This window comes from Callithrix jacchus, chromosome 12, assembly GCF_049354715.1.
Source record: "Callithrix jacchus isolate 240 chromosome 12, calJac240_pri, whole genome shotgun sequence".
Lineage (NCBI taxonomy): Eukaryota > Metazoa > Chordata > Mammalia > Primates > Cebidae > Callithrix > Callithrix jacchus.
Window position 1 is genome coordinate 25,392,456 of NC_133513.1, and position 26,213 is coordinate 25,418,668.

General features: G+C 43.2%; 1 protein-coding gene across 50 annotated transcripts in view; it reads left to right on the forward strand.

Annotated features, from left to right (window-relative positions):
* TNRC6A (trinucleotide repeat containing adaptor 6A) overlaps positions 1–26,010 on the forward strand; it is a 222,237-nt gene extending 196,227 nt beyond the window's left edge. For 23 of the 50 annotated variants that reach the window (XM_035267201.3, XM_035267202.3, XM_035267204.3 and 20 more), the window contains 13 exons: positions 90–236; positions 398–535; positions 986–1,105; positions 1,577–1,654; positions 1,946–2,156; positions 7,006–7,137; positions 15,697–15,855; positions 16,766–16,906; positions 18,505–18,612; positions 20,015–20,236; positions 21,853–21,923; positions 22,648–22,787; positions 23,219–26,010. In XM_035267201.3, the coding sequence (XP_035123092.2) occupies positions 90–236; positions 398–535; positions 986–1,105; positions 1,577–1,654; positions 1,946–2,156; positions 7,006–7,137; positions 15,697–15,855; positions 16,766–16,906; positions 18,505–18,612; positions 20,015–20,236; positions 21,853–21,923; positions 22,648–22,787; positions 23,219–23,594 (2,043 nt within the window). In that variant the 3' untranslated portion in view covers positions 23,595–26,010. Of the gene's footprint in view, positions 1–89; positions 237–397; positions 536–985; positions 1,106–1,576; positions 1,655–1,945; positions 2,157–7,005; positions 7,138–15,696; positions 15,856–16,765; positions 16,907–18,504; positions 18,613–20,014; positions 20,237–21,852; positions 21,924–22,333; positions 22,461–22,647; positions 22,788–23,218 lie in introns of all 50 variants that reach the window. The other 27 variants (XM_035267203.3, XM_078344910.1, XM_035267207.3 and 24 more) reach the window with 4 other exon arrangements.
* The last annotated feature ends 203 nt before the right edge of the window (positions 26,011–26,213 follow it).

Here is a 26,213-nt window from a genome sequence, read left to right on the forward strand (position 1 = left end):
ATGTGACTTCTCTTCTGTTCCTGCAATGATTTCTCCCTTCCACTTGTTTGCTTGGCTGGTGTTGCACGTCTTTCTGTCTGTCCAATCAGGATGGCATTGTAGCAGATGAATCCCAAAACATGCAGTTTATGTCCAGTCAAAGCATGAAGCTTCCCCCTTCAAATAGTGCACTACCTAACCAGGCCCTTGGCTCCATAGCAGGGCTGGGTATGCAAAACTTGAATTCTGTTAGACAGGTAAGTCCAGATGTGTAATTTAGGCTCTCAGTTGAATGATTTGTATTAGTAATAAGATCTCTCTACATGTAGTTAAGTTGTTTAAATCATAGTACAATGTGGCAATGAGATTTTTGTCCCTAAGGAATCCCACTGTCATTTGTTGCTGGTTGTTTTCACAGAATGGCAATCCCAGTATGTTTGGTGTTGGAAACACAGCAGCACAACCCCGGGGCATGCAGCAGCCTCCAGCACAACCTCTTAGTTCATCTCAGCCTAATCTCCGTGCTCAAGTGCCTCCTCCATTACTCTCCCCTCAGGTAAATAAGCTTTCCTTACATTCTCCTGTTTACTTGCAAAATGGACCTTGCATGATTTTGTATTTGAATGAAATGGCTAGCTAAGCATCATTATATTTATTAGCATCTTTGAGGTTTAGCTAGTTCTGAATTAACTATTACTTTGGTTGTAGGAAGGGTAAGTCAAGGATAATTTAAATCTAAAACTTACCATTTTTTCTGTAAAACATCTTGAGAGGAGGACAAAAGCAAAGTAAAATTGGCTGGTTTAAGATTCATCTCTGTCATCTTTTACTTAACCCATGAAGAAGTATATGTGAATGGTCAGTTAGTGAGACAGAGACAAAGATTATAACCCCCAGTGGATAGTGTACAAATTTAACTGCTCTTTCGGCAACTTAAAACACACAGTACATGTAGCTAGTGTGAATTATTTTATCAAGATCATTAACTTACCGTTGTGATCCTAAGGTTCCAGTTTCATTGCTGAAGTATGCACCAAACAACGGTGGCCTGAATCCACTCTTTGGCCCTCAACAGGTAGCCATGCTGAACCAGCTAAACCAGCTTTCTCAGATCTCCCAGTTACAGGTAAGGAGAGTCATAGTCTTTCTTAATACACATTTATGGAGCATTGGCTGTGTGCCAAACACTAGGCTCTGTTCAGGACATAGTGCAGTAAATAAAACTTGCATAGTCATAGTCATCATGGAGCTTACAGTCTGTTGGGAAAGACAGATCATGAACAACTGTGAGGAATGTTTTGAATAAGTGCAGGTTGCTGTGAGAGGAGGCCTCAGCCAGGTCTGGGGTGCTGGTGGAAGTAGGATGATCAGGAAGTTTCTCTGTTGAAGTGAAAGTTTAGATTGAACTAAAGACTGAATTTCAGCAGTGACTAGAAGCCAGAGAGTCCGAGGAAAAGATTGTACTAGATAAGGCGAGACATGTTGGCATTGGCTAGATCGCACCAGGCCTCTGTAGGTCTATCTGCTGTCGTCATTCAGGAGCACACAACTTTGTAACGGTGTCATAGTAACAACCTTCTTGTCATCTTTCCTCCAGCGATTGTTAGCGCAGCAGCAAAGGGCGCAGAGTCAGAGAAGCGTGCCTTCTGGGAACCGGCCGCAGCAAGACCAGCAGGTAGAGCCAGCCCTCCAACTCGCTGTGCTATCTTTGTGTTAATAAACTCTGCTTATCTCCATTCTAACAAGAGATTCAGAAATGTCTTTCTTACAACAGTCTTACTAAGATATAATGAAGTATGTTGTTCATTAAGTCTGCTGGTTGCCCATGAGTTATGTTAACATTATACAGTGATTATTCACCTTTCTGCTGAGAAGAAAGTGAATTCAAAAATGAAGAGGAATATGTAGTTTTCTGTAAAGACATTTTCCCCAAAATAATTTTTTCCAATCATTTCATTGTTTTAAGGGTCGACCTCTTAGTGTGCAGCAGCAAATGATGCAACAATCTCGTCAACTTGATCCAAACCTGTTGGTGAAGCAGCAGACTCCACCATCTCAGCAGCAGCCACTCCATCAGCCAGCCATGAAGTCTTTCCTTGACAATGTCATGCCCCACACTACACCTGAGCTGCAAAAAGGGCCATCACCAATAAATGCTTTCAGCAACTTCCCTATAGGTGGGTTTCTCCTTGGCCTGAGCATTGGGTATCACCGGCATGCCTCCTTCTCACTTACTTTACAGCTCTGTTTCATTGTGAAAGCTACGTTGATCTCTTAGCTGTTCCTTCTCAGACAGTTGCCATCCCCTCTCCTAGTTTTTTTTTTTTTTTTTTTTTTTTTTTGGTGGGGGAGGAAGGCAGGAAGGAAGGGAATAAGGACGGTAGGGAGGAAGGAAGGGATGAAGGAAGGAAGGAAGGGAGGAAGCGGTGAGGGAGGGAGAGAGGGAAGGGAAGAAAGGAAATCAAGCCATGAAAGAGACATTGCCGACCTGGATCTAGAGGTTTACAAATTGATTTCTTTTTTGTTGAGAGAAGAAAAGAAAAAAAAAAAATAAGTAAAGGAGAGGAAGAAAGGAAGAGAAAGAGGGAGAGTAAATGGAGATATTGCTTTATTTTGAAAAAAATTGGGTATTAATAATGGCCAATCAATGTTTCATTTAAACTAATGGGTAGGTGTGATGTGGTATTGACAAGAATGTATATTTTGTGTATTTGAAGTGGAGAGCTCTATAAATGTTTATTAAGTTTACTTGTTCTGGATCTGAGTTCGAGTCCTTGATATCCTTATTAATTTTCTGTCTCATTGAATCTAAGTCTCCTATCTGGGTGTTAGGATCGTTAGCTCTTGTTGTTGCATTGATCCTTTTACCACTATATCTTTGTTGCTTTAAAATCTATTTTATCCGATACAAGAATTGCAACTCCTGCTTTTTATTTATTTATTATTTATTTTTGCTCTCCATTTGGTTGGTAAATCTTTCTCCATCCCTTTGTTTTGAGTCTTTGTGTATCCTTGCATGTGAAACAGGTCTGGATGTAACATGCCGTTGGGTTTTGGCTGTGTCTTTTGATTGGGATTTCAGTCAATTTAAATTTATGGTTACTGCCATTTGATGTTGACTGGCTGTTTTATCCATTTGTTGGTGTAAATTCTTCTTTATGTTGGTGCTCTTTACTTTTTGGTGTATTTTTAGAAAGGCTAATACTGGTTGTTTCTTTCTGTGTGTAATGCTTCTTTCAGAAGCTCTTGTAAAGCAGGCCTGGTGGTAATAAAATCTCTGAGTTCTTGCTTGTTCATAAAAGATTTTATTTTTCCTTCAGTTGTGAAGCTTAGTTTGGCTGGATATGAAATTCTGGGCTGAAGGTTCTGTTCTTTGAGAATGTTGAATATTGGCCCCCACTCTCTTCTGGCCTGTAGAGTTTCTGCCGAGAGATCTGCTGTAAGTCTGATAGGCTTGCCTTTGTGGGTAATCTGACCTTTCTCTCTGGCTGCCCTTAGTATCCTCTCCTTCGTTTCAACCCTGGTGAATCTAACGATTATGTGCCTTGGGGTTGCTCTTCCTGAGGAATATCTTTGTGGTGTTCTCTGTATTACCCGGGGTTGAATGTTGACCTGCTTCGCTAGTTTAGGAAAATTTTCCTGAATAATATCCCGAAGGGTATTTTCCAGCTTGGATTCATTCTCTCGGTTGCATTCAGGTACACCTATCAAACGTAAATTTGGTCTTTTCACATAGTCCCACATTTCTTGGAGACTTTGCTCATTCCTTTTTATCCTTTTTTCTCTAATCTTTTCTTCACGTTTTATTTCATTAAGTTGGACTTTGACCTCTGATATCCCTTCTTCTGCTTGAACAATTCGAGTGTTTAAACCTGTGCATACTTCTCGGAGTTCCTGTATTGCATTCTTCAGTTCCATTAATTCACTCATACTCCTCTCCAAGTTGTCTATTCTCAATAGGATTTCATCAAACCTTTTTTCAAAGTTCCTAGTTTCTTTACGTTGGGCTACAACATGTTCTTTTAACTCACCGAAGTTTGTTATTATCCATTCCTTGAAGAGTGATTCTGTCATCAGGAGGCGCTCGTTCTCCATCAAGCCTTGTTCCATTGTTGATGTGGAACTGTGATCATCTTTAGAGGGAGAGGCGTTCTGACTTTGAGTATTCTCAGCTTTTTTACACTGGTTTCTTCCCGTCATTGTAAATTTATCCTCCTGTCGTCTTTGAAATTACCAACTTTCAGATTAGGTCTCTTGAGTGGACGTCCAGATTGTTAGTTCCCAGGGCCAGAGCAGCGGCGTTAAAACTGATGGTGCTTTTCTGCCCAGGATTCTCCTGTCCAGCTTCCTTCTTGTTTCCGTAGTAGGCGACTCTGCCTTCCCGGGGCTCCAAACCTCGGTCAGAAGGGGAACCGGTCCTGTTTACTCTGCGCCGAGCGCTGCAGCGTCAAGGTGCCGGCGGAACCTCTGCGCCGACCACGAGAGTCGCGCTGGCGACTTGTGTGTTTCCACCACTGGGGGATCTTCTGCTCCGTGAGCGACCAGAATTTGTCTGAAAGTGTGGCGTTCTCTAGTTCTCCGCGCCTTCCCTGAGAGCTACAATCCCGGGATGTTAGCGATCGGCCATCTTGGATCGTTCCTCTCCTCTCCTAGTTTTAACCCGCTCCATGTTCAGGGAATTTTTTTCTCTCCATTCAGGAAAATCACACTGTGTCTTTTTTTTATTTTTATTTTTTGAGGCAGAATCTTGCTCTGTTGCCCAGGCTGGAGTGCAGTGGCATGATGTCAGCTTACTGCAACCTCTGCTCCCGGGTTCAAGTGATTCTCATGCCTCAGCCTCCTGAGTAGCTGGGATTACAGGTGTGCACCACCAAGACCAGATAATTTTTGTATTTTTAATGGAATTGGAGTTTTACCATGTTGGCCAGACTGATCTCAAGCTCCTGACCTCAGGTGATCCACCCGCCTTGGCCTCCCAAAGTGCTATGACTACAGGGCGTGTAAATCACACTATTTCAAAAACTCCATACTTATTTAAAGTGCATTAGAATAAAGGAAACATTTCACTTTTTTAAGTACTAGCTGTCTTAATCATAGGCTATTAAGGGTGGGAAGGCTGATGTTCTTATTAGAAACAGCATACCAGAGAATTTTTTAGCAGTCTGTTCCAGTGAAATAGCTGGTAATGGTCACAGTCACATTTGCTAGCTCTCAGAACTTGAAGTTTTGATTATGTCTAAGTATATATAAATGATTGCTCATATAAATAAGAAAATGGAGGTAAGAAAGGAGATTGCCTTTCTTATGCATGCAACTCCCCACCCCTACCCCACTCCTTCTTTTCTCTGTTATCTCCAGGCTTTTATTCACTGGATGGAGATTTTGGGTTTATATGTTTTCTTTTTCTGAGGTCTCTTTTTTCTTGTGCCCTTTATTATTGACCCTTGATTGTTCATACCCTGTTTATTTTGCTTTTTCTTTCTGTCTTTTCCCATACAGTAGTTTCTTAAAAATCAGCTTTGCTGGTTGTCAGCCAGAGTGTTTGAAGACCTTTAGTTATCTGGCATGTTCTGGGCTGTGGGCAGAGGCTGGGGCATGCTGTTGCCCCTGCTGGTGCCTCACTTTTTGGTTGAACTGGTTTGGCTTGCCCTGGTATTACCACAAACTCTCACCTGGGACATAAATTGCACTTTGAGTCCTTAGGATTATTAGTAATCTCTGTGCATTTCCAGAAACAGTTCCCTTGTCAGTTACTACTGGGGTGAATGCTGTAGAAGCCATTTAGTGGTGGCCAGGTAATGTCAGAGACAACAGTTAGTAGTGAAAGAATGATACCCAAGTACAGGGAGAAGTTTCTGTCTCACCACTGAAGGGAAGTGGCTCTTCCTATTTGACTACACACTTGACATATAAATTGGGCCACATAAGGTCTAAGTGTAGGATTTCCTGCCCTGGCCAGCTTTTCAGTGAGGGATACTTCTTGATTAAGAAAATTTGCTTGGCCCATGCAGACACTGATATAGTTGTCTAAATTGGGCAGCAGGCTACAGCCTGTTGGCCACATTTGGCCCACTGCCTGCTGTTGTAAGGTTTTGTTGGACACAGCCACATTTTCTCTAACCTGAGGTCTGTGGCTGCTTTGGTGCTGCACCAGCAGAGTTGCATGGAGACACCAGAACCATGTGGCCCACAGAGCCTGATATACTGGCTCAACCTCTGCAGAAAAAAATTATTAGCTCCTGATCTAATTGATGGGTCCAAGGGTAGCAAATTTAGTTGCTCTCTGCAAAATAGGCATGATATTAGAGAATTCATATTGTTAAAGTTTTCAAGTTTGATAGACCTTAACATCATATGGACTCTCATCAGACCAGAGAATTTAAAACCGTTTAATTTGGAACTTTAGAGTAAGAACCTCCTGGGTTCTAACTTGTTAAATGAAGATTGTGGTTCCCACTGTAAAGTCTTCATTTTTAAACAAGTGTTTTTAGGAGATTCTAATTTAATAGTCCCTGGATTACTTTTTAAGAAAAACTAGCTTAATAATTTTCTATCCACTGTATCTAAGGTTGAAATTTCCATTCTTGTTCCAAAAGAGTACCCAAGTTTGAGGTGCCTCATCAGGAAAGGTCAAATAAATTGTGCCTTAAGATATGGCCATCTCCCCCTTAGGTGTAATTGCTAGTGCAGGACATTTTTACTTTCGAATTTACAAGCAAAAGATAGCAACTGAAAGTGACCACAGATCTTCATGCATGGTGCACTTGGGCAGTAGCTAAACTATTACATTTTATTCAAAGTAAACTTATAAATTTGGCTTCCTTAAAACTTTTCTCCCTGTTGTTTCACCAAGGAGTTGAAAAATCATCAAAATTTTATGGAGAAATATTTTCTACGTATCACTGAACTATAGTATTAACAGTTATATGGTTTGAAAACACTAAATTCGTTACCTTTTTTTCTAGGAAATAGAAGTTGTGCTACTAGAACGAAAATGTGCTGTATTTTATAATGTTTTGTTTTCAGGCTTGAACTCAAACTTGAATGTAAATATGGATATGAACAGTATTAAAGAGCCACAGTCAAGACTAAGGAAGTGGACTACAGTGGACAGCATTTCTGTGAACACATCTTTGGATCAAAACTCCAGCAAATATGGTATAAAATACATTGTTAATCTTACTTACCAGAAAAACAAAGCAAACCTGCAGAATACCAGATTTAGGCCTTTGTTTTATTTTAAATATATGTTTTCAAAGCCAAATTATCTTAGAAATTTTCCTCGTTTTAAAAAAGTTATTAAGTCTTAGTTAAGAGACTTTCAGATGAAAAGCAAAATTCACCTCTACTCTGTTTTATAAAGAAGAGATCAGATGATGCATTTTAAAAAATCATTTAAATTTTTATAAGTGATTTTATTCTTATATTATTACACTTATTGACATTTACTAGGCCGGGCACAGTGGCTCATGCCTGTAATCCCAGCACTTTGGGAGGCCGAGGCTGGATCATGAGGTCAAGAGATTGAAACTGTCCTGGCCAACGTAGTGAAACCCCGTCTCTACTAAAAATACAAAAATTAGCCGGACATGGTGGCGTGCACCTGTAGTCCCAGCTACTCGGGAGGCTAAGGCAGGAGAATTGCTTGAACCCGGGAGGCAGAGGTTGCAGTGAACCCAGATCGCGCCACTGCACTCCAGCCTGGCGCCTGGTGACAATGAGACTGTCTCAAAAAAAAAAATTTTTTTACAAAATTTAATTTGATATGTTCTTAGTAGGATACTTAAAACTTCTACCATGGGGTCCCATTTTGTCACCCAGGCTGGTATGCAGTAGCATAATCTCAGCTCACTGAAACCTCTGCCTCCTGGGTTCAAACAATTTTCCTGCCTCAGCCTCCCAAATAGCTGGGACTACAGGCCTAAGCCACCATGCCTGGCTAATTTTTGTATTATTAGTAGCGCGGGGTTTCACCATGTTGGCCAAGGATGGTCTCAAACTCCTGAGTTCAGGTGATCCACCTGCCTCTGTCTCCCAAAGTCCTGCCATTACAGGTGTGAACTACTATACCCAGCCCATAATTTTATTTCTCTCAATTCCTTTTATATGGACACATTTTCTGTATATATCTTGTTGCTTATATGTGTAAGTCATATAGATTTAACAGTATTGTCTTCTCAGCAATTAAATTTTGTTTTAGAAATGCCATGTCTATCTTATTTAGTATTATCCATTCACCCAGCAAATATTAATCGTTATCTTCTGCTTTCCAAGGCTGTGTTAGCACCTGGAATACATAGCCACATATGTACATACATGCACACAGTTGAACATATGTATGTAAGTAAGTAAAAATACTTGCCCTGGAATTGCTCATTGTGAACAAAAGTATGTCAACAGCTTCAGTACAATGTAATAGGTAATATCAAAGTTAATATTTATAATAGTTTAATAATACAGAGTTCCGTAGGAGCATTGAGTCAGGAATAACTGGGTATGGTGGATCTGCAAAAGCTAGGAAGACTTACCTTGAGAAGAGTACGTTTACCAAACAAACAGGAAGAACAAGAGAGAAAAGTACATGCAGGGTTCAGGGTTCGAAGAGGACTGCCTGGGGAATTCTGTATCTGGGCATAACTGGGGGTGAAGGTGCAAATGACAGAAAGGAGGTAGATGAAGGTGGAATAGTAGGTATGGTACAAATTATGGAAAACTTTTGTGCCATGAATGATTTTAAACATGAAAGTGATGGGTATCTAGAATCAGTTAAGACTTAAAGTAGTCTAGGTAAGAGAAAGGTCAGTGGACATGAGAGTGAGTGCACTGAAGACAGTTTCAGAAATTAAAAGCCGAAAAGCTTGGTAACTTACTGAACTCATTCTTTCATTCAGCCTGAAACACCTGCATAACTGATCAGCTAGTCAGTCTCCAGCCCCTTCAGTCAGACCCCTCAGAGGTCAAATGCAGGATGGATCCGAGTCTCAGGCAGACAAAAATAGGTGTTAACATTAAATCATATCATTGAAGTGGCCTAGGTGCATGCAGAGGTATTCTTAGCTGGCAGAGTAGTCCATGGGCTTGGAGAAGCACAGGAGCTGAACAAGCAACACAGTCCTGGCACACTTTGGAATGTGCAGTCCAGTCTGCCACACTAACCCTTCACTGCATACCTACAGTACGAAAAGTCAGATTTGTAAGGCTGGGAGTGGGGCACGGTGGATCACGAGGTCAGCAGTTCCAGACCACCCTGACCAACATGCTGAAACCTTGTCTCCACTAAAAATACAAAAATTAGCCGGTCATGGTGGAGTGTGCCTGTAATCCCAGCTACTTGGGAGGCTGAGGCAGGAGAATCGCTTGAACCTGGGGAGGTTGCAGTGAGCGGAGACTGTGCCATTGCACTCCAGCCTGGACGTTAGAGCAAGACTATCTCACAAAGAAAGAAAGAAAGGTGGGGGGGCGGGGGAGAGAGAAAGAAGGTAGGGAAGGAAGGGAAGGAGGAAAGGATGGTCGGTAAGAGGAGTGGAGGCAAGGACATTCGACTAGAAGGGTTAAACTGGATGTCTGAGATACTCTGTCCCTAAGATTTGGTGATTTCCAGGCAAATCCCTTTGCCTCAGCACCCAGAGTAAAAGCACAGTGTTGGAGGTTGATGTGCAGGGCGGTTGGGTGACATGTATAAAAGGAGATTTTTTAAATTTTATTTTTGGTTGGAGGCAGTTGGGCAGGCTTTCCAGGAGGTCTGTGATCTCTGAAGCTGAGATACGAAAGATAAACAGGAGTTAGGCAGGCAGGAGTGAAGGGAGGGGAAACCATGAGAGGTGGGGTGAGGCTAGAATTGTAAGAGCCTTATAAACTATTGAAGAGTTTGAACACTGTCTTTTGTGTATTGAAGACTATTAAGCTAGGAGATGACATGATCAGATTTGCACTTTCAAAATGATGCCTCTGGGCGCATTGTGGAGAATTGGAGTAGATGTAGTATAGTCACTATCCAGGAGCTGTGGAGGAAGCGGAATTGACAGGACTTGGTGATTCTAGCTTCAACAGCCTCAAATCTGTGTTCCTATGATGGCTATTAAAATGATATTTTTGTGATATTCCTTTTTTTTTTCCTGTTGAATTTTACTTTGAAAGTTTATTTAACTAAACTTTAGGGTCAGATTTCTAGATTATACACGTTAGACTAATGATTTTCGGAAATTAAAGTTGTCATGTAATAGAAGGAACCACTAGACCATAAACCACACAGACCTTTGATTCTAAGTTGATTTGCCTTTCAGGGGAATATCACTTTGGATTTTTTTTTTTTTTTTTTTTTTTTTTTGGGACAGTCTCACTCTGTCGCCCAGACTGGAGTGCAGTGATGGAATCTTGGCTCACTGCAACCCTCATCTCCCAGGTTCAAGTGATTCTTGTGTCTCAGCCTCTGAGTATAGCTGGGATTACAGGTGTGTGTCACCACACCCAGCTAATTTTTGTGTTTTCTGTAGAGATGGGGTTTCACCATGTTGGCCAGGCTGGTCTCAAATTCCTGAACTCAGGTGATCCACCCACCTCAGCCTCCCAAAATGCTGATATTATAGGTGTGAGCCACCGTGCCCAGCCTGGAATTTTTCTGACCTGAAGAGAGAACAGGGAGTCGAGACAATGGGGAAATGACAAAATAAATATGAACCCTAGGTTTGAGACCTAGCTCTGCTACTGATTGATTCTGTTACTCCAGCCATGTACCACATAATGGCAAAGCTTCAGTAAGCAATGGGCCATCTGTGTAACAGTGGGTCCATTGAGCTTGTAGTAGCATCTTTTTACATACCTTTCCTGTTTAGCTATGTTTAGATACACCATTCTATCTAATGCCTACATTACTCAGTACAGTAACACACTGTAGGTTTGTAGCCTAGGAGGGCTTTGCTGTGTAGTAGGCTCTGCCATCTCTGATGTTCACACAAAATGAAATTGCCTAATGTCTCCAAATGTAGCCTGTTAAGTGACATTTGATTTTAATTAGCTACTTGGCAAGTAACCTTTCTGAACTTGAGGTCCCTCTGCCAAATGGAATTACTAATAGTACCTCTTGGGCTTTTTTTTTTTTTGAGACAGGGTCTCACCTCAGTTGCCAAAGTGGGAGTACAGTGGCACAATCTTAGGTCACTACAGCCTTGACCTCCTAGACTCAGGTGATTTCCTCCCCCCACCCCCAGCCTCCCTAGCAGCTGGGATTACAGGTGTGCACCACCACATCTGGCTAGTTTTTAAAATATTTTTAGTAGAGATAGGGTTTTCCCCTGGTGCACAGGTTGGTCTCAAACTGCTGAGCTCAAGTGATCTGCCCACCTGAGCCTCTGAAAGTGCTGGGATTGCAGGTGCGAGCCACTGCATCCAGCCTAGATGTATTTTAGATTCGGGGGTACCTGTGCATGTTTTTACACAGGTATATTGCATACTGGTGGAGATTGGGCTTCCAGTGAGCCCATTACCCAAATGGTGAACATTTTACCCAATAAGTAGTTTGTCAACCCTTGCCACCCTCCCCCCTTGTGGAGTCCCAAGTGTCTATTATTTCCATGTTTGAGTACCCATTAGTTAACTCCTGCTTAAAAGTGAGAGCATACAGTATTTTATTTTCTCTTTAGTTTACATAGAATAATGACTCACAGCTCCATCTGTGTTTCTGCAAAAGACATGATTTCATTCTTTTTTAATGGTGGTCCTCTTGGGATGTTTTGAGGATGAATGAGACAATGCAGCTCAGGCCCTTAGCTATTCAAATAGTGGTCAGCAGATCGTAGCCATCATTGCCATTACTGCCTTCATCGCTGTCTCATCAGATCCCCTACCTCCAGGACAAAAAATACATTTCTCCACTGTATATTTAGGTCCATTTGCTTAAACTGAACCTATCATGTATGTTTTATATTTCATTTTCCTCATGTTCCCCTTGTGTTGATTAATGAAATACAATTGGACCCCTGCTGCCTCATTATGTCATCTATTTCCCTTTGATTAAATGAAGTTTTCCCTAATTGAAATTGTTACTAGAAAAAATATTATGTTTATCATCTCAGGTATAAGAATTAATCACTTGGAATGTGGTAATTATGCTTGCTTCATGTATCCTTTACAGCCATTACTTTATTTATGTCCCATTTCACTCCCAAGTGGCTTTACTTCTGCTTATAGAACAGATACATAGTTCACACAGGTCAGATTGACAAGATTGAGGACACCAGAGCCACAGGGGAAATGGGCACTGTGGAGATGCGCTGAGTCAGGGATAGGTCAGTGTCCACCAGTGAGGGGTTGGAGGCCCTATCGGGGGCCAGCACCATCATCCCTGAGACTTGAAGTCAGAGGAAGGAATGGGCTGGAGTGGCGTGCAGGGCTTGACTGTGGGGTAATGGATATTCATAGTGGGAGCAGGCCAGAGTTGCAAGCCAGGTTCTGTTTACATCCACCTCAAACTCAACATGAATGGCGGAGACTTGGTTTTCCCTTTCACACTCTTATTTCTTCCAGTGTCAATGGATTATACCTCTGCCCATTGAAATGCCTGAAGCTAGAAAATGAGACTTTTCTTTTCCTTCCTTTCCTTTCCTTTCCTTTCCTTTCCTTTCCTTTCCTTTCCTTTCCTTTCCTTTCCTTTCCTTTTCCTTTTCCTTTTCCTTTTCCTTTCCTTTTCCTTCCCCTTCCCCTTCCCCTTCCTTTCCCTTCCTTTCCTTTCCTTCTTGCTTTTTTTTTCTTTCTTCTTTTTTTTTTGGATACAGAGTCTTGCTCTGTCACCCAGGCTGGGGTGCAGTGGTGCAATCTCAGCTGACTGCAGCCTCTGCCTCCCAGGTTCCAGCAATTCTCCTGCCTCAGCCTCCCGAGTAGCAGGGACTACAGACGCCCACCACCATGCCCAGCTGATATTTGTATTTTTAACAGAGACAGGGTTTTGCCATGTTGGCCAGGATAGTTTCAATCTCTTGACCTTGTGATCCGCCCACCTCGGCCTCCCAAAGTGCTGGGATTACAGACGTGAGCCACCACACCCAGCCCCATTCTTTGCTTCATTTTTAAGACAGAGTCTCCCTCTGTTGTCTAGCCTGGAGTGCAGTGGTGTGATCTCAGCTCACTGCAGCCTCTACCTCCTGGGTTTAAGCGATTCTCCTGTCTCAGACTCCCAAATAGGTGGGACTACAAGCACGTGCCACCACACCCAGTTAATTTTTGTATTTTTTTTTAGTAGAGACGTGGTTTCACCATATTGGTCAGGCTCGTCTCAGACTCCTGACCTCATGATCCACTTGCCCTGGCCTCCCAAAGTGCTGGGATTACAGGCATGAACCACCACACCCGGTCTTTTTCATTCTTTCTTTTTTAGCAGTTTATTAAGATATAATTTACTTTTAATTTAGTGGCTTTTAGTATATTCACAGTGTTGTGTAGCCATCATCACAATCCATTTGTAAACATTTTACCTAAAAAGAACTCCTGAGCTATCATAGCCCCTCCTCCATTCTCCTTTCTTTTCTAGCCATAAACAAAAACTAACCTATCTTATGTTTTTTATAGATTTGTCTTTACTAGACATTTCATTAAAATAGAAGTATATACTTTCTGGCCCTTTGTGTCTGGCATGCTGTTTTCCAGGCTCATCCACATTGTGGCATACAAACTTCATTCTTTTTAAGAGTTGTATTGGAACATGCCACCGTTTGTTAATCCACTTAGGAGATATCTTCCTTTCTTCAACCCCCATATCCATTTGTATATAGTGCCCATTCTACTTCCACAGTACACAGTTTATGCACGGATGACCCCTCACTATCTCAGGAGCCTCTAACGATCTTCCTGCTTGCATTGTTTCTCTCACCTCCAATTCATGGGCACTGTGGAGATAATGGAGCAGCAAAAGTGATCTCAAACAAATTAGACTGTATTACTTCTTGTCTTAAAACCCTTCAGTATGAAAGAACTGGCCAGTCGTGGTGGCTCACGCCTTAATCTCAGCACTTTGGGAGGCTGAGACAGGCAGATCACTTGAGGTCAGGAGTTCAAGACCAGCCTGGCCAACATAGCAAAACCCCGTCTCTACTAAGAATACACAAAAACAGCCAGGTGTCGCCCACACCTGTAATCCTAGCTACTCAGGAGGCTGAGCAACAAGAATCACTTCAGCGCAGGTGCAGAGGTTGCAGTGAGCCAAGACTCTGACTCTTTAAAAAAAAAAAAACCAAAACAAAAAACTCCTTAGTGTGGCCTGCCTGCAAAGCCCTGCATCCTTACATGAGGGTGTTGCATATTGTGATGCCTTCAGGGACTGGGACACAAACATGGGTGGAGCTGGCAGGGCAAGGGCCAGCTTGGAGTGCTAGGTCCTAGGGCTGATTGTAGCGTGCAGCTCCCACCCCAGGACCTTTGAAACAAAACATAATGGGGCATCCCTGCCCTCTGATCCCTCCCTGCATCAGAGATCAGGGCCCGACTCCTTAATGTTACTCACTCTCCTACTTAGTTTTCAGACAAAGTGATTTTGCATTTTCTCAAACATGTCACACTTTTTCTCATGAGGCCTTTGTGCAGGCTACCTACCACCTGGTATCTCTTCCCCAGCCCCTCACATGCTAGCTCTGCCCCTCCTTACTGTACACCCTCTTTCCCTTCTCCGTTCATTTGGTTTCAAGGACCCCATCCATCTGATTTGCCTTTCTACTTCCAGCACTTGGCACACAGTTCCAGTGAGAATGGTGTGTCTTTTCGCTTGTATTAATAGTAAAGCATTTGTCTTTTTTTTTTTTCAGATGGAGTCTTGCTCTGTCACCCAGGCGGGAGTGCAGTGGCATGATACTGGCTCCCTGTACCCTCAGACTCCCAAGTAGCTGGTATTACAGGCATACACCACTATGCCCAGCTAGTTTTTTGTTTGTTTGTTTGTTTTGTTTTTTGGTAGAGATGGGGTTTCACCATGTTGGCCAGGCTGGTCTCCAACTCCTGACCTTATAATCCACCCACCTCAGCCTCCCAACGGGCTGAGATTACAGGCATGAGCCATCGCATCCAGCCCGCATTTGTCATTTCAAAGTGTGTTCAAATATGTATCTGGAGAGTAAATCACAAGAAAACAAAGGGTCATCTGTAAGTGAAATAGTGCTTTTATGGGATTTCACACTTATTTTTGTAACAGCTATCTTTACCAGTGCCATGTAGTCACAAGGAGGAGGAGCATAGGGTAGAAATATGGACATCCTGATAGAGAAAGAGTATCGATCTCTTTTTGTTGCGTATAATCTTGTGGGCATAGCGGTTTTCTGGATTCTCAAATCCACCTCTTTGCATCCACAGTGCTCCCTACCATGGATCTTCCTTTATCACCATTTGTTCCCTCCTTCTGTGTTCCTCATTAATCCTCCAAAACAGGAATTTCCCACCAAAGAGTTCACCAAACTCATTCTCAATTTAGCCCAAAATACAAGTGTTTTAATGATTTGGAAATAATTTTGTACTAATATTCTGGTCACTTAATGATGTTTATGGGCCTCATATCCTTGAAATGAAATTCACGGTGGTAATTTTCAGACATTTTTCAAATGAGACATTAGAATCTCAATATAAAAGAGTTACTCTAGTGAACACAGATCCAATAGAAAGTGGTTATGTTACATTTGAGAAAGTGTGAGAAATATGATGGTGTATTTTGCTCACATTTCTCTGTTATTCTTCCCTTGTTAGGTGCTATTTCAAGTGGTTTCAGGCTGGAAGAGTCTCCATTTGTTCCCTATGACTTTATGAACAGCAGTACTTCACCAGCCAGTCCTCCAGGTTCTATAGGAGATGGCTGGCCACGTGCCAAATCGCCTAACGGCTCTAGCAGTGTTAATTGGCCACCAGGTAAAATTTTTTCTAATACTTTCTTTCATGAGACTGTGTTTCCATTAAGGTTTTGTTACATCTGGACTTACTACTGATGTAGCCCAGATCGGCATGATTAGACTGGCCTATGCGGATGAGAAGGAATGCAGAAGTGATAGAGGAAAAGTTAAGCATGAAGTCTTGGGCAAGTGAGTGTGTCAGCCTCTTCCCTATGCATTTATGCTCAAGCAGCAGAGGTAGAAGTGAGTCCCATTGACCAGCATGAAGAATTCTATTAAAAACTTGAATTCATTATTTCTCCTAAGTTGTGTCAGGTAGTAACTTCCAGTGTCTTCATTTGTACATAGGAGTTAGCAGAAGTGCTTCTGTGGCCTGCTTTGTCCTACCTGGGTTGCGGTAGCTTTGTGATTTGTCATAAAGCACTTTTAAATGTTACTGTTTAAGAATAGAGGAATCCACTGCCAGGGACAGTGGCTTATGCCTGTAATCCCAGCACTTGGGGAGGCTGAGCTATGAGATCACCTTGAATCCAGGAGTTCAAGGCTACAGTGAGCTATGATTGTACCACTGCACTCCAGTCTGGGTGATAGAGCAAGACCCTGTCTCAAACATACGTACATACATATATTTACACACACACGTATGTGTCTGTATACATAGAAGTACACACACATATATGCATATATATGTGTCTGTGTATATATTCACATTCAGAGAGATTATTTCCGTTGTAAAAACTTGCAAGTTATTTGTAAAGAATAGCTCTAAAATACCAATTATATCACTGAACCATCCTCTTAGAGTGTTAGTATAAATTGGAAAATATTTGAGAGTTGCATAGGATTTAGGAATAAAGGTTTTGGATTTCTAATAATGGATTTTAAAATGATGATTAAGCTTTGAACTAATTTTAAATTTCCATTTCCAGAATTTCGTCCTGGTGAGCCATGGAAAGGTTATCCAAACATTGACCCTGAAACTGACCCTTACGTCACTCCTGGCAGTGTCATAAACAATCTTTCAATTAATACTGTGCGGGAAGTTGACCACCTCAGGGACAGGAACAGTGGTACGTAGGGGTGCAGATCAATTTCTGAGTGAGAATTAACAACACAGTTTAAAAATGGTTCATGTAGTACCAGCTATTCTGGGAGACTTGAGACAGGAGGATTGCTTGAGCCCAGGAGCTTGAGGTTAGCCTGGGCAACATGGTGTGGGACCCTGTCTCTTTTAAAAAAAAAAAGAAGAAGAAGAATGGCAAACAATTCCCTATTTTCCCATAGGTGGCTTTTTAATTTGGCTACTTTTTAAATGATGAAGATTTCATCATCCTTAGTATGGCAAACATGTTATGTTAATTTAATAAGTTAACATGAAGGACCAGCAAACCTTTGCTTGCCAGTAATTGTGTTAACTGAATGACAAAACAACAAATGAAGTTATATACTAACTTGATACTGAGTTACAAGATTATGATTATTTAAAAAACAAGGCCTTATACTTAACTATTGTATATATTTATATACTCTGAATATTGAAGCACTTTTGTCTGGAAGAGCAAATTAAACTGTCTCAGAGAGTAAGAATAAGACCAATCTAAGGATCCCTGCAGTCCAGATGTGCTTTTTAATTGGTTAACAAATAACATTATCCTATTACCTGCCACAGTTACTTTTCACCTCAGGGCATTTACATGTGTTTCATCCATGATTTTGTACCAGAGGACTGTTAATGAAATGAATTTTTTAGATATTAAAAAATACTTTCTTTTTAAAATACCATCTTTACTTTTATAAAGCAAATGTGAAGCAGCCACCATGTTGCTTTAGACATGTAATTTGCTAAGGTAACAAGTGTCTCTGCACCAGCAGAGGAGAGTCCTCAGCATTGTGAAGAGTGTATTCCACAGACAGCTCTGCCCACTTTGAGGGACACTAAGCCAAGCATAAATTCTCACAGCATGGGAGTTAATTGAAGAATCTGATGGCCTATAGAAAGGCTCTGAAAGTCAGGAGAGTTTGGATTTGATGTTAAATCAAATAGAGCATTGACGGCTTTGAGTGGAAGAATCTTTAAGATGGGGTAATCTGGCTGTGGTCAGCAGAGTGGTTTGGGTTGGTAGACCAGGCAGGGAACTGGTATAGTCATCCAGATGGTGGTCAGGTCTAGAGCTCAACTAGAGTAATACTGAAGGGGGTTTTTAAAATGGAAAGCAACACCAGGTTTGGGAGCCTGAATATAGCGAGTAATGGAGACGGCTGAAGGCTCAGCTCACTGGCAGTGCCTGTGACTAGGTGCCTTAGAGAGCAGGCTAGCCAGTAAGACGTCCCTGGATCCCAGGGGCAAGTTAGGAGCAGCAAGACTCAAACCTCCTTTTAGACCCAGTGCTGGGAAGCAGAGCCCAAGTGCTGTCTTGAGTGGCTGCACCTCATTGCTAGAATGCATCCTCAAAGCCAGTGAGAACAAAATCAGAGGGAAAATGCCTGTGCCGAGCCAAGGCAGAGACAGCTGGTGAGCTTGCTCAGCATGCTCTTTTGAAGGCAAGAAGGAAGATGTCTCAGGCATCACCTTGTTTCCTTTCTTGTGGCATACTGTTAGACCTCGATTTCTCTGGAAGCTTTTGCTTTTTCTTGCTCTGGTGTCTGATTGGACTCTTCCCTCACTCAGGGTCATCCTCATCCTTGAACACCACGCTGCCTTCAACTAGTGCCTGGTCATCCATTCGTGCCTCCAACTACAACGTTCCCCTCAGCAGTACAGCACAAAGCACTTCAGGTGGGCCTCGCCTTCACTCGGGAAGGGAGGGTCATAGCCAAGGCCGCAGCTGTTGTTTTAATGCCCTCTTCTTTTTGTCCATAGTCTTCTCAGGGAGTTAAAAGGTTCTGTCGGTGAGCCTGGGAAATTATTTTTTAACATCGTTTATTCCTTTTTAAACTTACTGCACCCAGCGGTCATCTACTAAAATCAGTTTTCACTGAACCACTCTCACTCATCTGAGAGCCACAGCAGCTCTGTAATTAAATGTAATTTAATCCAAACTAGTTTTCAGACTATCTTCAGTGAAGGACCTTAAAAAAAATTGCCAGTGCTTATAGACTGATACTTTTGTAAAATACGGTAAACATGAACTCCAAATTGCTAGGAAAATGATGGCATATTGAGCTACAGGAATGTCAGGTTGCTATCGGTCTACACATGTGCACTCTGAATTTCTGGACTCATCCTGTGGCAGATTAATATGAAACTGTGTTGTGACTGCAGCCACACCCTGAGTAGCACTGACCTAATGCACATGCACTTTGTAAGTTAAGTAAGAAAAGAGTTGGTGGTGATGAAAGATAGGAATTGTTCCCCGCCCTTGCTGTCCCCTCATGCTTTTAGCATGACAGTTGATGTAGTTTACTGTGTACCTGGTCCCTGCATACCCACTCGTGTCCCCATTGCTTCAAGGCCGTGTGCATCAGGAACAGGCCTGCTGTCTTTTTCTTTTCTCTCTTTCCTTTCTTTTTTTACTCTCTTTCCTTTTCCTTTCCTTTCCTTTCTTCCTCCATTTTACTTTCCTTTCTTTCTTTTGCCATGCAGGCTTAGTTTTGAATCCTAGCTCTACATTAGACCCATAGACAAATTACTTACCCACTCTGTCCTCAGTAGACTGTGTCGAGATCACAGACAGCACATGCCAGGTGCCCAGCAGCCAATGCATGGCGCAGAAAGGCAGGCACCCCGTGAAGATCTCCTGTGACAGCTCCTTCGTTGGGGCTCTTTTGCAGTTCTTTCTTCCCTGAGTAAACAACAAAGTTCTAAAATTAAATGGCCTGACTTTCTTGAGTGACTCAATTACGGTTATTAAGAAGTTCACAATTGCTATTTTAGAGCAAGTCAAATTGTTTTCCATTTCACTCAGAGTACAGTTTTGAACACTGGCCTAGGAATTTCATAGGTCTTAAAACTATTAATAATGGATGAATGGCTTGAGTGTTTTGAGGGAGGGAAGCAGTTTCTTTCCTTTGGGCTGATTTTCTTTTTTCTCAGTGTAGTTTGATTTGGGGGTTTTAGTAGAGTTTCTTTTGTTTGTTAGATTTGCTTTCTGTGGGAGAATGGACGTCGTTATTATTTAAATTTCCTCCTTTCTTAAACATTATTCCTCCCCTCTCCATTTTTTTCCCCCTTTGAGTAGCCAGAAATAGTGATTCCAAATTGACATGGTCTCCTGGTTCAGTTACAAACACCTCTCTGGCTCATGAGCTGTGGAAGGTCCCTTTGCCACCTAAAAACATCACTGCTCCGTCCCGCCCACCTCCGGGACTGACTGGTCAGAAGCCACCCTTGTCTACGTGGGATAATTCTCCCCTTCGTGTAGGTGGAGGATGGGGAAATTCTGACGCCAGATATACCCCAGGTAAGATGCAGTACATAAGGTGGTTTCCTGTGGTTTATTTGCAGAACGCTAACCAGTACTAACAGTCGAATTTAATAGAGACCTGAACAGTAGACTATTGCGTTACCCTGTCGGGTGGAATGAGAACTCAAAGAAATGATCCACCCAAAGACACACAACAGGCCACAGTAAACTTAATGGAGTGGGAAGCTCCGTTGTCTCAGAAGTTCCTCAAGACTACATCTTAAAATGTGTAGTAGCTTCCTGCTCATGGCAGGCTTAAACCACATCACATGGAGCAGAAGCCAGTATTGGGCAAGTTTGGAACTGGACCTTGAAGAATAGGGCCTGTTTGGGTGGTCCCTTGGCTTGTATTCAACATGAACATTTGAGAGTGAAAGAGGGTGCTGTTGACTAATCATACAGGGCCAACAGCCATAAACCAGAAGGGCCCGGCAAACTCTCCTGATTCATGTCCTGCCTGCACCGGCTCCACACCATGCATACACACCCCCAGATTAGCCTAGCAGTTTCCGCAGTAAAGACAGTCTTAATCCTTTACCTTGCTTGCAAACTATACCAAACGTTCTCATCTTCAAGCTGAAAATTAGTAATAAAACCTCATCAGTATTTTCTGATCGAATGTGTAATTTCTGATCTTTAGACAGGTGATTGGCTGTAGGAAAACTTGCAGCTTTTCCTTTGGGTGGGGGTTAATTCACAGGGAAAGAACACTGAAGTCTGTGCCAAGCTACCGAATGCAAGTTAACATAACTGGTGTGGTGTGAGTGGTTTTTGCAGGCCACAGACATCTATCTGGGTGCCAGCTAAGACTGGCAGCACACAGCGAGGGGCGCTAGTGAAAGTGGCCCAGGAGCCTACCCCAGGGAGCCTTGATGCAGTTGAGTGGGATCAGGTAACCTGTAGGAGTAAGCCAGGTGAAGCCAAGGGGCAGGCTCTGCCAAGGCCCAGACACCTGAGAAAGCACAAAAATTCCCATTGGAGTAATGAGAGGATTGTCGGGGATGGAGAGGATTCCATGAGAAGTGGATAGGCGTGAGCTGTGTCATGGAATGGTCTTTCCAAGCACCCTGAAGTGTTTGTGAGGTGCCTTGAGTCGTAGATGGGGTCAGGGGTGAGGCTCTACTCCCGGGGGAGAGTGGATGCCACAGAGGCCCAGCAGGAAGGCCAGATGGGGAGCCCCTACAGTAACCCAGGTGAAAACAAGGAGCATCTGTGCCATGGTAAGCTCTGGAATCCCCTTAAAGCTTCATGTCCTGAAGGACACACAGAGTACTCAGACATTACTGAAGCCTTCCCTAGAGGGTATCCTTTGAGATGATTTTAGCTTCTATCAATGAGAAGATCTCAAAGAGAGAACTGCTGGGTTTTATGGCTCACTGCCCTCCCATGTGGTCAGCTGGGAGCCATCCTGAGCTCACTCTCCCCAGAGGCAGAGCCCCCTGCCATGGAGTTAATGCCTGGCCATGGCTAGGGGGAGCTCAGATTGTGAGCCTAGGGAGAGAGCATCCCTTGTAGAAGTGCAAGGAAATAAAGGAAGCCAGGAGGCCGAGTGAGTAAATTAGCTGTATTCATCCAGTCCTGGAAAACTGACTTGTCCTTTTTTCCTCGTTTAGGTTCCAGCTGGGGTGAGAGCAGCTCAGGGAGAATAACAAATTGGCTTGTTCTAAAAAACCTTACACCTCAGGTAAGGATACCAGATAACCCTGGTTTATGTGGCTATGTCAGAGAGCATGGGAACAGAGGTTCGGGTCTGGGTGTGAGATGAGGGCTTCTAGGTGGTAGTGAGCCCAGGCAGAGGAAGTACCAGAGGACTGGTCTGTAGACGTCAGGCAGGCTCTGGTCAGATCTGGTGGTTCATGCCGTAATGTGCCTGGGAACCAACCAAAAATACAGATTCCCGGGTCTCACCCAGAGATTGAGTCAGTAGATCTGGGCTATTGGTTTGAGGGCCTGCAGATGAATTTCACACAGGTGACCCTTACTTGCATGTGAAGAAACCCTGGTCTGCCCCAAGGTGAGAGCATTTTCTTAGCCCCTGGCCTGCCCCCTCCTCTGGAGGCTGGGTGTTAAGCACCCACCTCCCTCCTCCCCCAGGGAGCAGAGCTTTGATGGATGCTGTCCTCAGGGCAGGGAAGAGAGAAGACATGGAGTCATAGCAGGGACAATGGCTCATAAGGAATTGGGGATCTGGGGAGTGTCCAGGAGTCTAGAGGCCGGAAAGGTATGGCTCTGGGACCAGTGGAGGTGGGGAGGGCGGCTCTGCACCCAGTTAGAGCAGTGAGTGTCAGTGAAGAGTAATGCCAGCACAGAGCCTCAGGGAAGAGAGGAGGGACAGCGGTGCAGCCTGGGACGGCCTCCCAAAGGACCCTCAGTGACCCCTCACTGGTGGTTCCCATGATGTTTCCTAGATCGATGGCTCAACTCTGCGCACTCTGTGCATGCAGCACGGCCCGCTGATCACATTCCACCTGAACCTCCCTCACGGAAATGCTCTGGTCCGCTACAGTTCAAAAGAAGAGGTAGTGAAGGCACAAAAGTCTCTGCACATGTAAGTTGGCCGTTAGACTCCCAATTGGAAGAGTCTTGGGGAAAGAGTTGTGTGAGAGTTCAGCCTGGCTTGGGGCAGTGCACGGGGTCCTGTATGGGTGGGCCGCAGCTGCTCCTGTGAGCCGCAGCAGTGCCCTCATTCCAAGATTGGCACTCCTAAGCGGGAGAAGCAGACCTGGCCAAATGGCCCTCGAAAGTCCCTTACATTACCCGTGGGAGACTGAGGAAGTTCACTCTGGGTGAAGCACCAGGCCCCAGAGAGCTGTTGGCGCATGCTCGGTGAAGGGAGGGCTCACAGGTCATGTGGTGTGGTCTCTCCCTCTGCCCCCTCTGTGGCTTTTCTAGCAGAGACAAGTTGCACCCTCACTTGGGAGTTGATGAAGCCCTCCTGATGCACCGTCCTCACGTGTCCGCGGTGCCTCTCTCCTCTAGGTGTGTACTGGGGAACACTACTATTCTTGCTGAGTTTGCCAGTGAAGAGGAGATCAGTCGTTTCTTTGCACAAAGCCAGTCTCTGACCCCTTCTCCCGGCTGGCAGTCTCTCGGGTCCAGCCAGAGCCGGCTGGGCTCCCTCGACTGTTCCCACTCATTCTCCAGCCGGACCGATCTCAATCACTGGAATGGTGCTGGGCTGTCGGGAACTAACTGTGGAGACCTTCACGGCACTTCACTCTGGGGGACCCCGCATTATTCCACAAGCCTGTGGGGTCCTCCAAGCAGCAGCGACCCCCGAGGAATTAGCAGCCCATCTCCCATTAACGCTTTTCTTTCTGTTGACCACCTGGGTGGGGGTGGAGAGTCCATGTAACAGTGTAGATGCAGACTCACCGACCGGGACCTCAGACGCGAGGGAAAGGAGCACTAAGTGGGGCTCGCCGCCTGCAGCCAGGGGCCGCCTGTGGGAACAGCTATTCTCTGCACATTTTCCACTTTGTTTTCCCCAGAACATATCAGTTTGAATACTTGAATCATGCAGGCCAATATTATAATGTGAAAAGGTATCTACTCTATTTACACTCCCAAATAGCGCCATACATGCTAAACCGTAGAGAATGAGCTCGCTTGTGTCTATTCATCATGTTTAGCCTTCGGATTTTTTTTCCTTCTATTCCTCCCCCCTTCCCTTTTTTTCTCTCTTTTTGCGAAACCATTTTTTGGGCTGATAACGTATGAGCTTTTCCCTTTGCACTGAATGATGTTCTCTCCGTCTCATCGGCAGTATGGGGGGCAGCTGTCCCAGTGTCAATGTTTACTCAAGGGTGTTCTTCGGAGGCGTGCGCTCTCTACTATGCCTTGATGTTGCCTACCTTACTGTGGTATCGTGGAGTTTAAAAGATCAAGTTAGGATGCTGACTTAGGATTATTAATGAAAGTGTTGCACCAGTTTTTTCATGTTGTAAAACTAAAGAATTTCGCTCTGCAGTTTGAAAAACTGTGGCCACAGCTGTGACTTGCAGCCCACCTGCCACCCAGGACGGGCCCTGCACTTTGAATAGGCTTTCCATTTTGTTTTGGAGGTTCCCACGTTGAACCTTCTTGTTTACAGATTTTTTTGTTTGTTTTTTGAGAAAAAAGAAAATGTTTACTCTTCCATCATTTAAAAAAAATGTAAAAGACAAAAAAAAAATGGAGGATGATTTAAAAGATGCTTTCTATCTCTGGGAAAAAGGAGCAGCATTTGGCCATGTTCTTTTGTTTTTCTATTCCTGTCCTAAATCAAAGAGCATGGTTCTCAGGAAAACCAGTTCCCCAGTTAAAAAAACAAAAAACAAAAAAACAAAAAAAAAAAACTCCTTGTAGTTTCTTATAGGAAAAAAAGAAAAACCCCAACTTTTAGCACTGATACTACATATTGCTCTGTTAAAGAATTTTCTCTGCCAAAAAAAAAGAAAATACAAAAAAACGCTTAAAGCTGGAGTTTGACATTCTGCTTTCAGATGCTGTCTTTTTATTAGTGAGTGATGATGGTTTGCTAATAATCAATAGGTAATAATTTTTTGTAATCCCATCAAGTGGCTCCATATGTTTCTGCTCTCTTGTGACTGTGTTAATGTTTAACTGTTGTACCTTAAAGCCGAAATCAGTAACTATGCATACTGTAACCAAGGTATTGGGCTTACAGAGTTGTTTGTTGTATAAAGAAAATTTTAAATGTTGTTGCAAACTAACGAGTTACACCATTTTAAACTTTCTTTCCTCCCCCTTTTTTTGCCCCCAAATGGTATTATAATGCTTGCTTAGTCAAAGAAGAGAGACTAAACAAGGGTAAAAATTTTAACAGTACAGAATTTGCCATCATTTCATTGCCTTGATTCTAACTGTTTGTGTCCTAAGATGCAAAAGAAGTCAGTGGCTTTTAACTGTTTACAAATAGAATGTGATTGTAAAATGTACAGTTTGGTTGTGTTTGAATTATGAAATTTCTTCAGATATAATAAACCATGACTTTTTGGCTGCTCAACATTAATTGTCTCTTTTTTGTGAATTTATTTGTAGGCTCTTTTTTATAATGAAAGTTTCAAAGTTGCTATGTATGAGGGTTCTCATAGAGCAACTGATTAAAATCTAAGCAAATATTTGAACATTTTATCTGAACTCATCACAATTTCACCCTGAAATAATGTGAGAACAATGGGAAACTGTAGCTTGCTCCTTCCCACCCTCTCTGAGCATCTTTGGGATCTTGTTGCTCAAAACTCTTCTGTGACTTCATCTTCCCCACCATTTGTGCCCATCTCAAGCCTCAGCAAGAAACCATGTGGAACATGAAGCTTAATGACTTGACAGTGTACTAGTGTTAAACTCTCATACCTCTGTTACAAAGCGAGAAACGCCACACCCGGACTGGCCTTTTCTTCCCCCTTCACGGCCCTCGCTTCTCCCTGCAGGAGCTCGGGGCAAAATCTGTGTATGGATTTCAGTGTATGACTTCAGATCATGCTCCAACTTGCCAGGTGTAAGCTAATGTTGGACACCTTACGATAAGCAGATGTTATTCAGTGCGTTCAATGTATATTGACTTCCATACTGGTTTTTCCAAAAACCAAAGGTAGCTTTGAAAAACCATGTCTGGAAATGTTTTGAGCGTTAAGCTGATTGACCTGACCTTGGGGCTTTGAGTAGTATATAATTCATAACTGCGTTAATTGTATTGTTAAAGTGTTTGGGAGTTTTTTGCGCTTGTTATGTGGAAATAAAGTGTTTGATTTAAAATTTTTTTTAAAGTGGTTTGAATCTTTGCCTAGTCCTTAAATAAATTCAGCTCTATTCCCTAAGCCAGTGTTACTTCTCGGTCTTAATCAATCCCAACTGCCAGTGCCTGGGTGCTGCCCTTTGTCTGGCACAGACCTGTAGCTGTTCATGCTGTACCCTGGCTTGGGGGCCTTCTCCTCACTCACAGCCGCCAAGAGTTGGGGTAAACACAGGC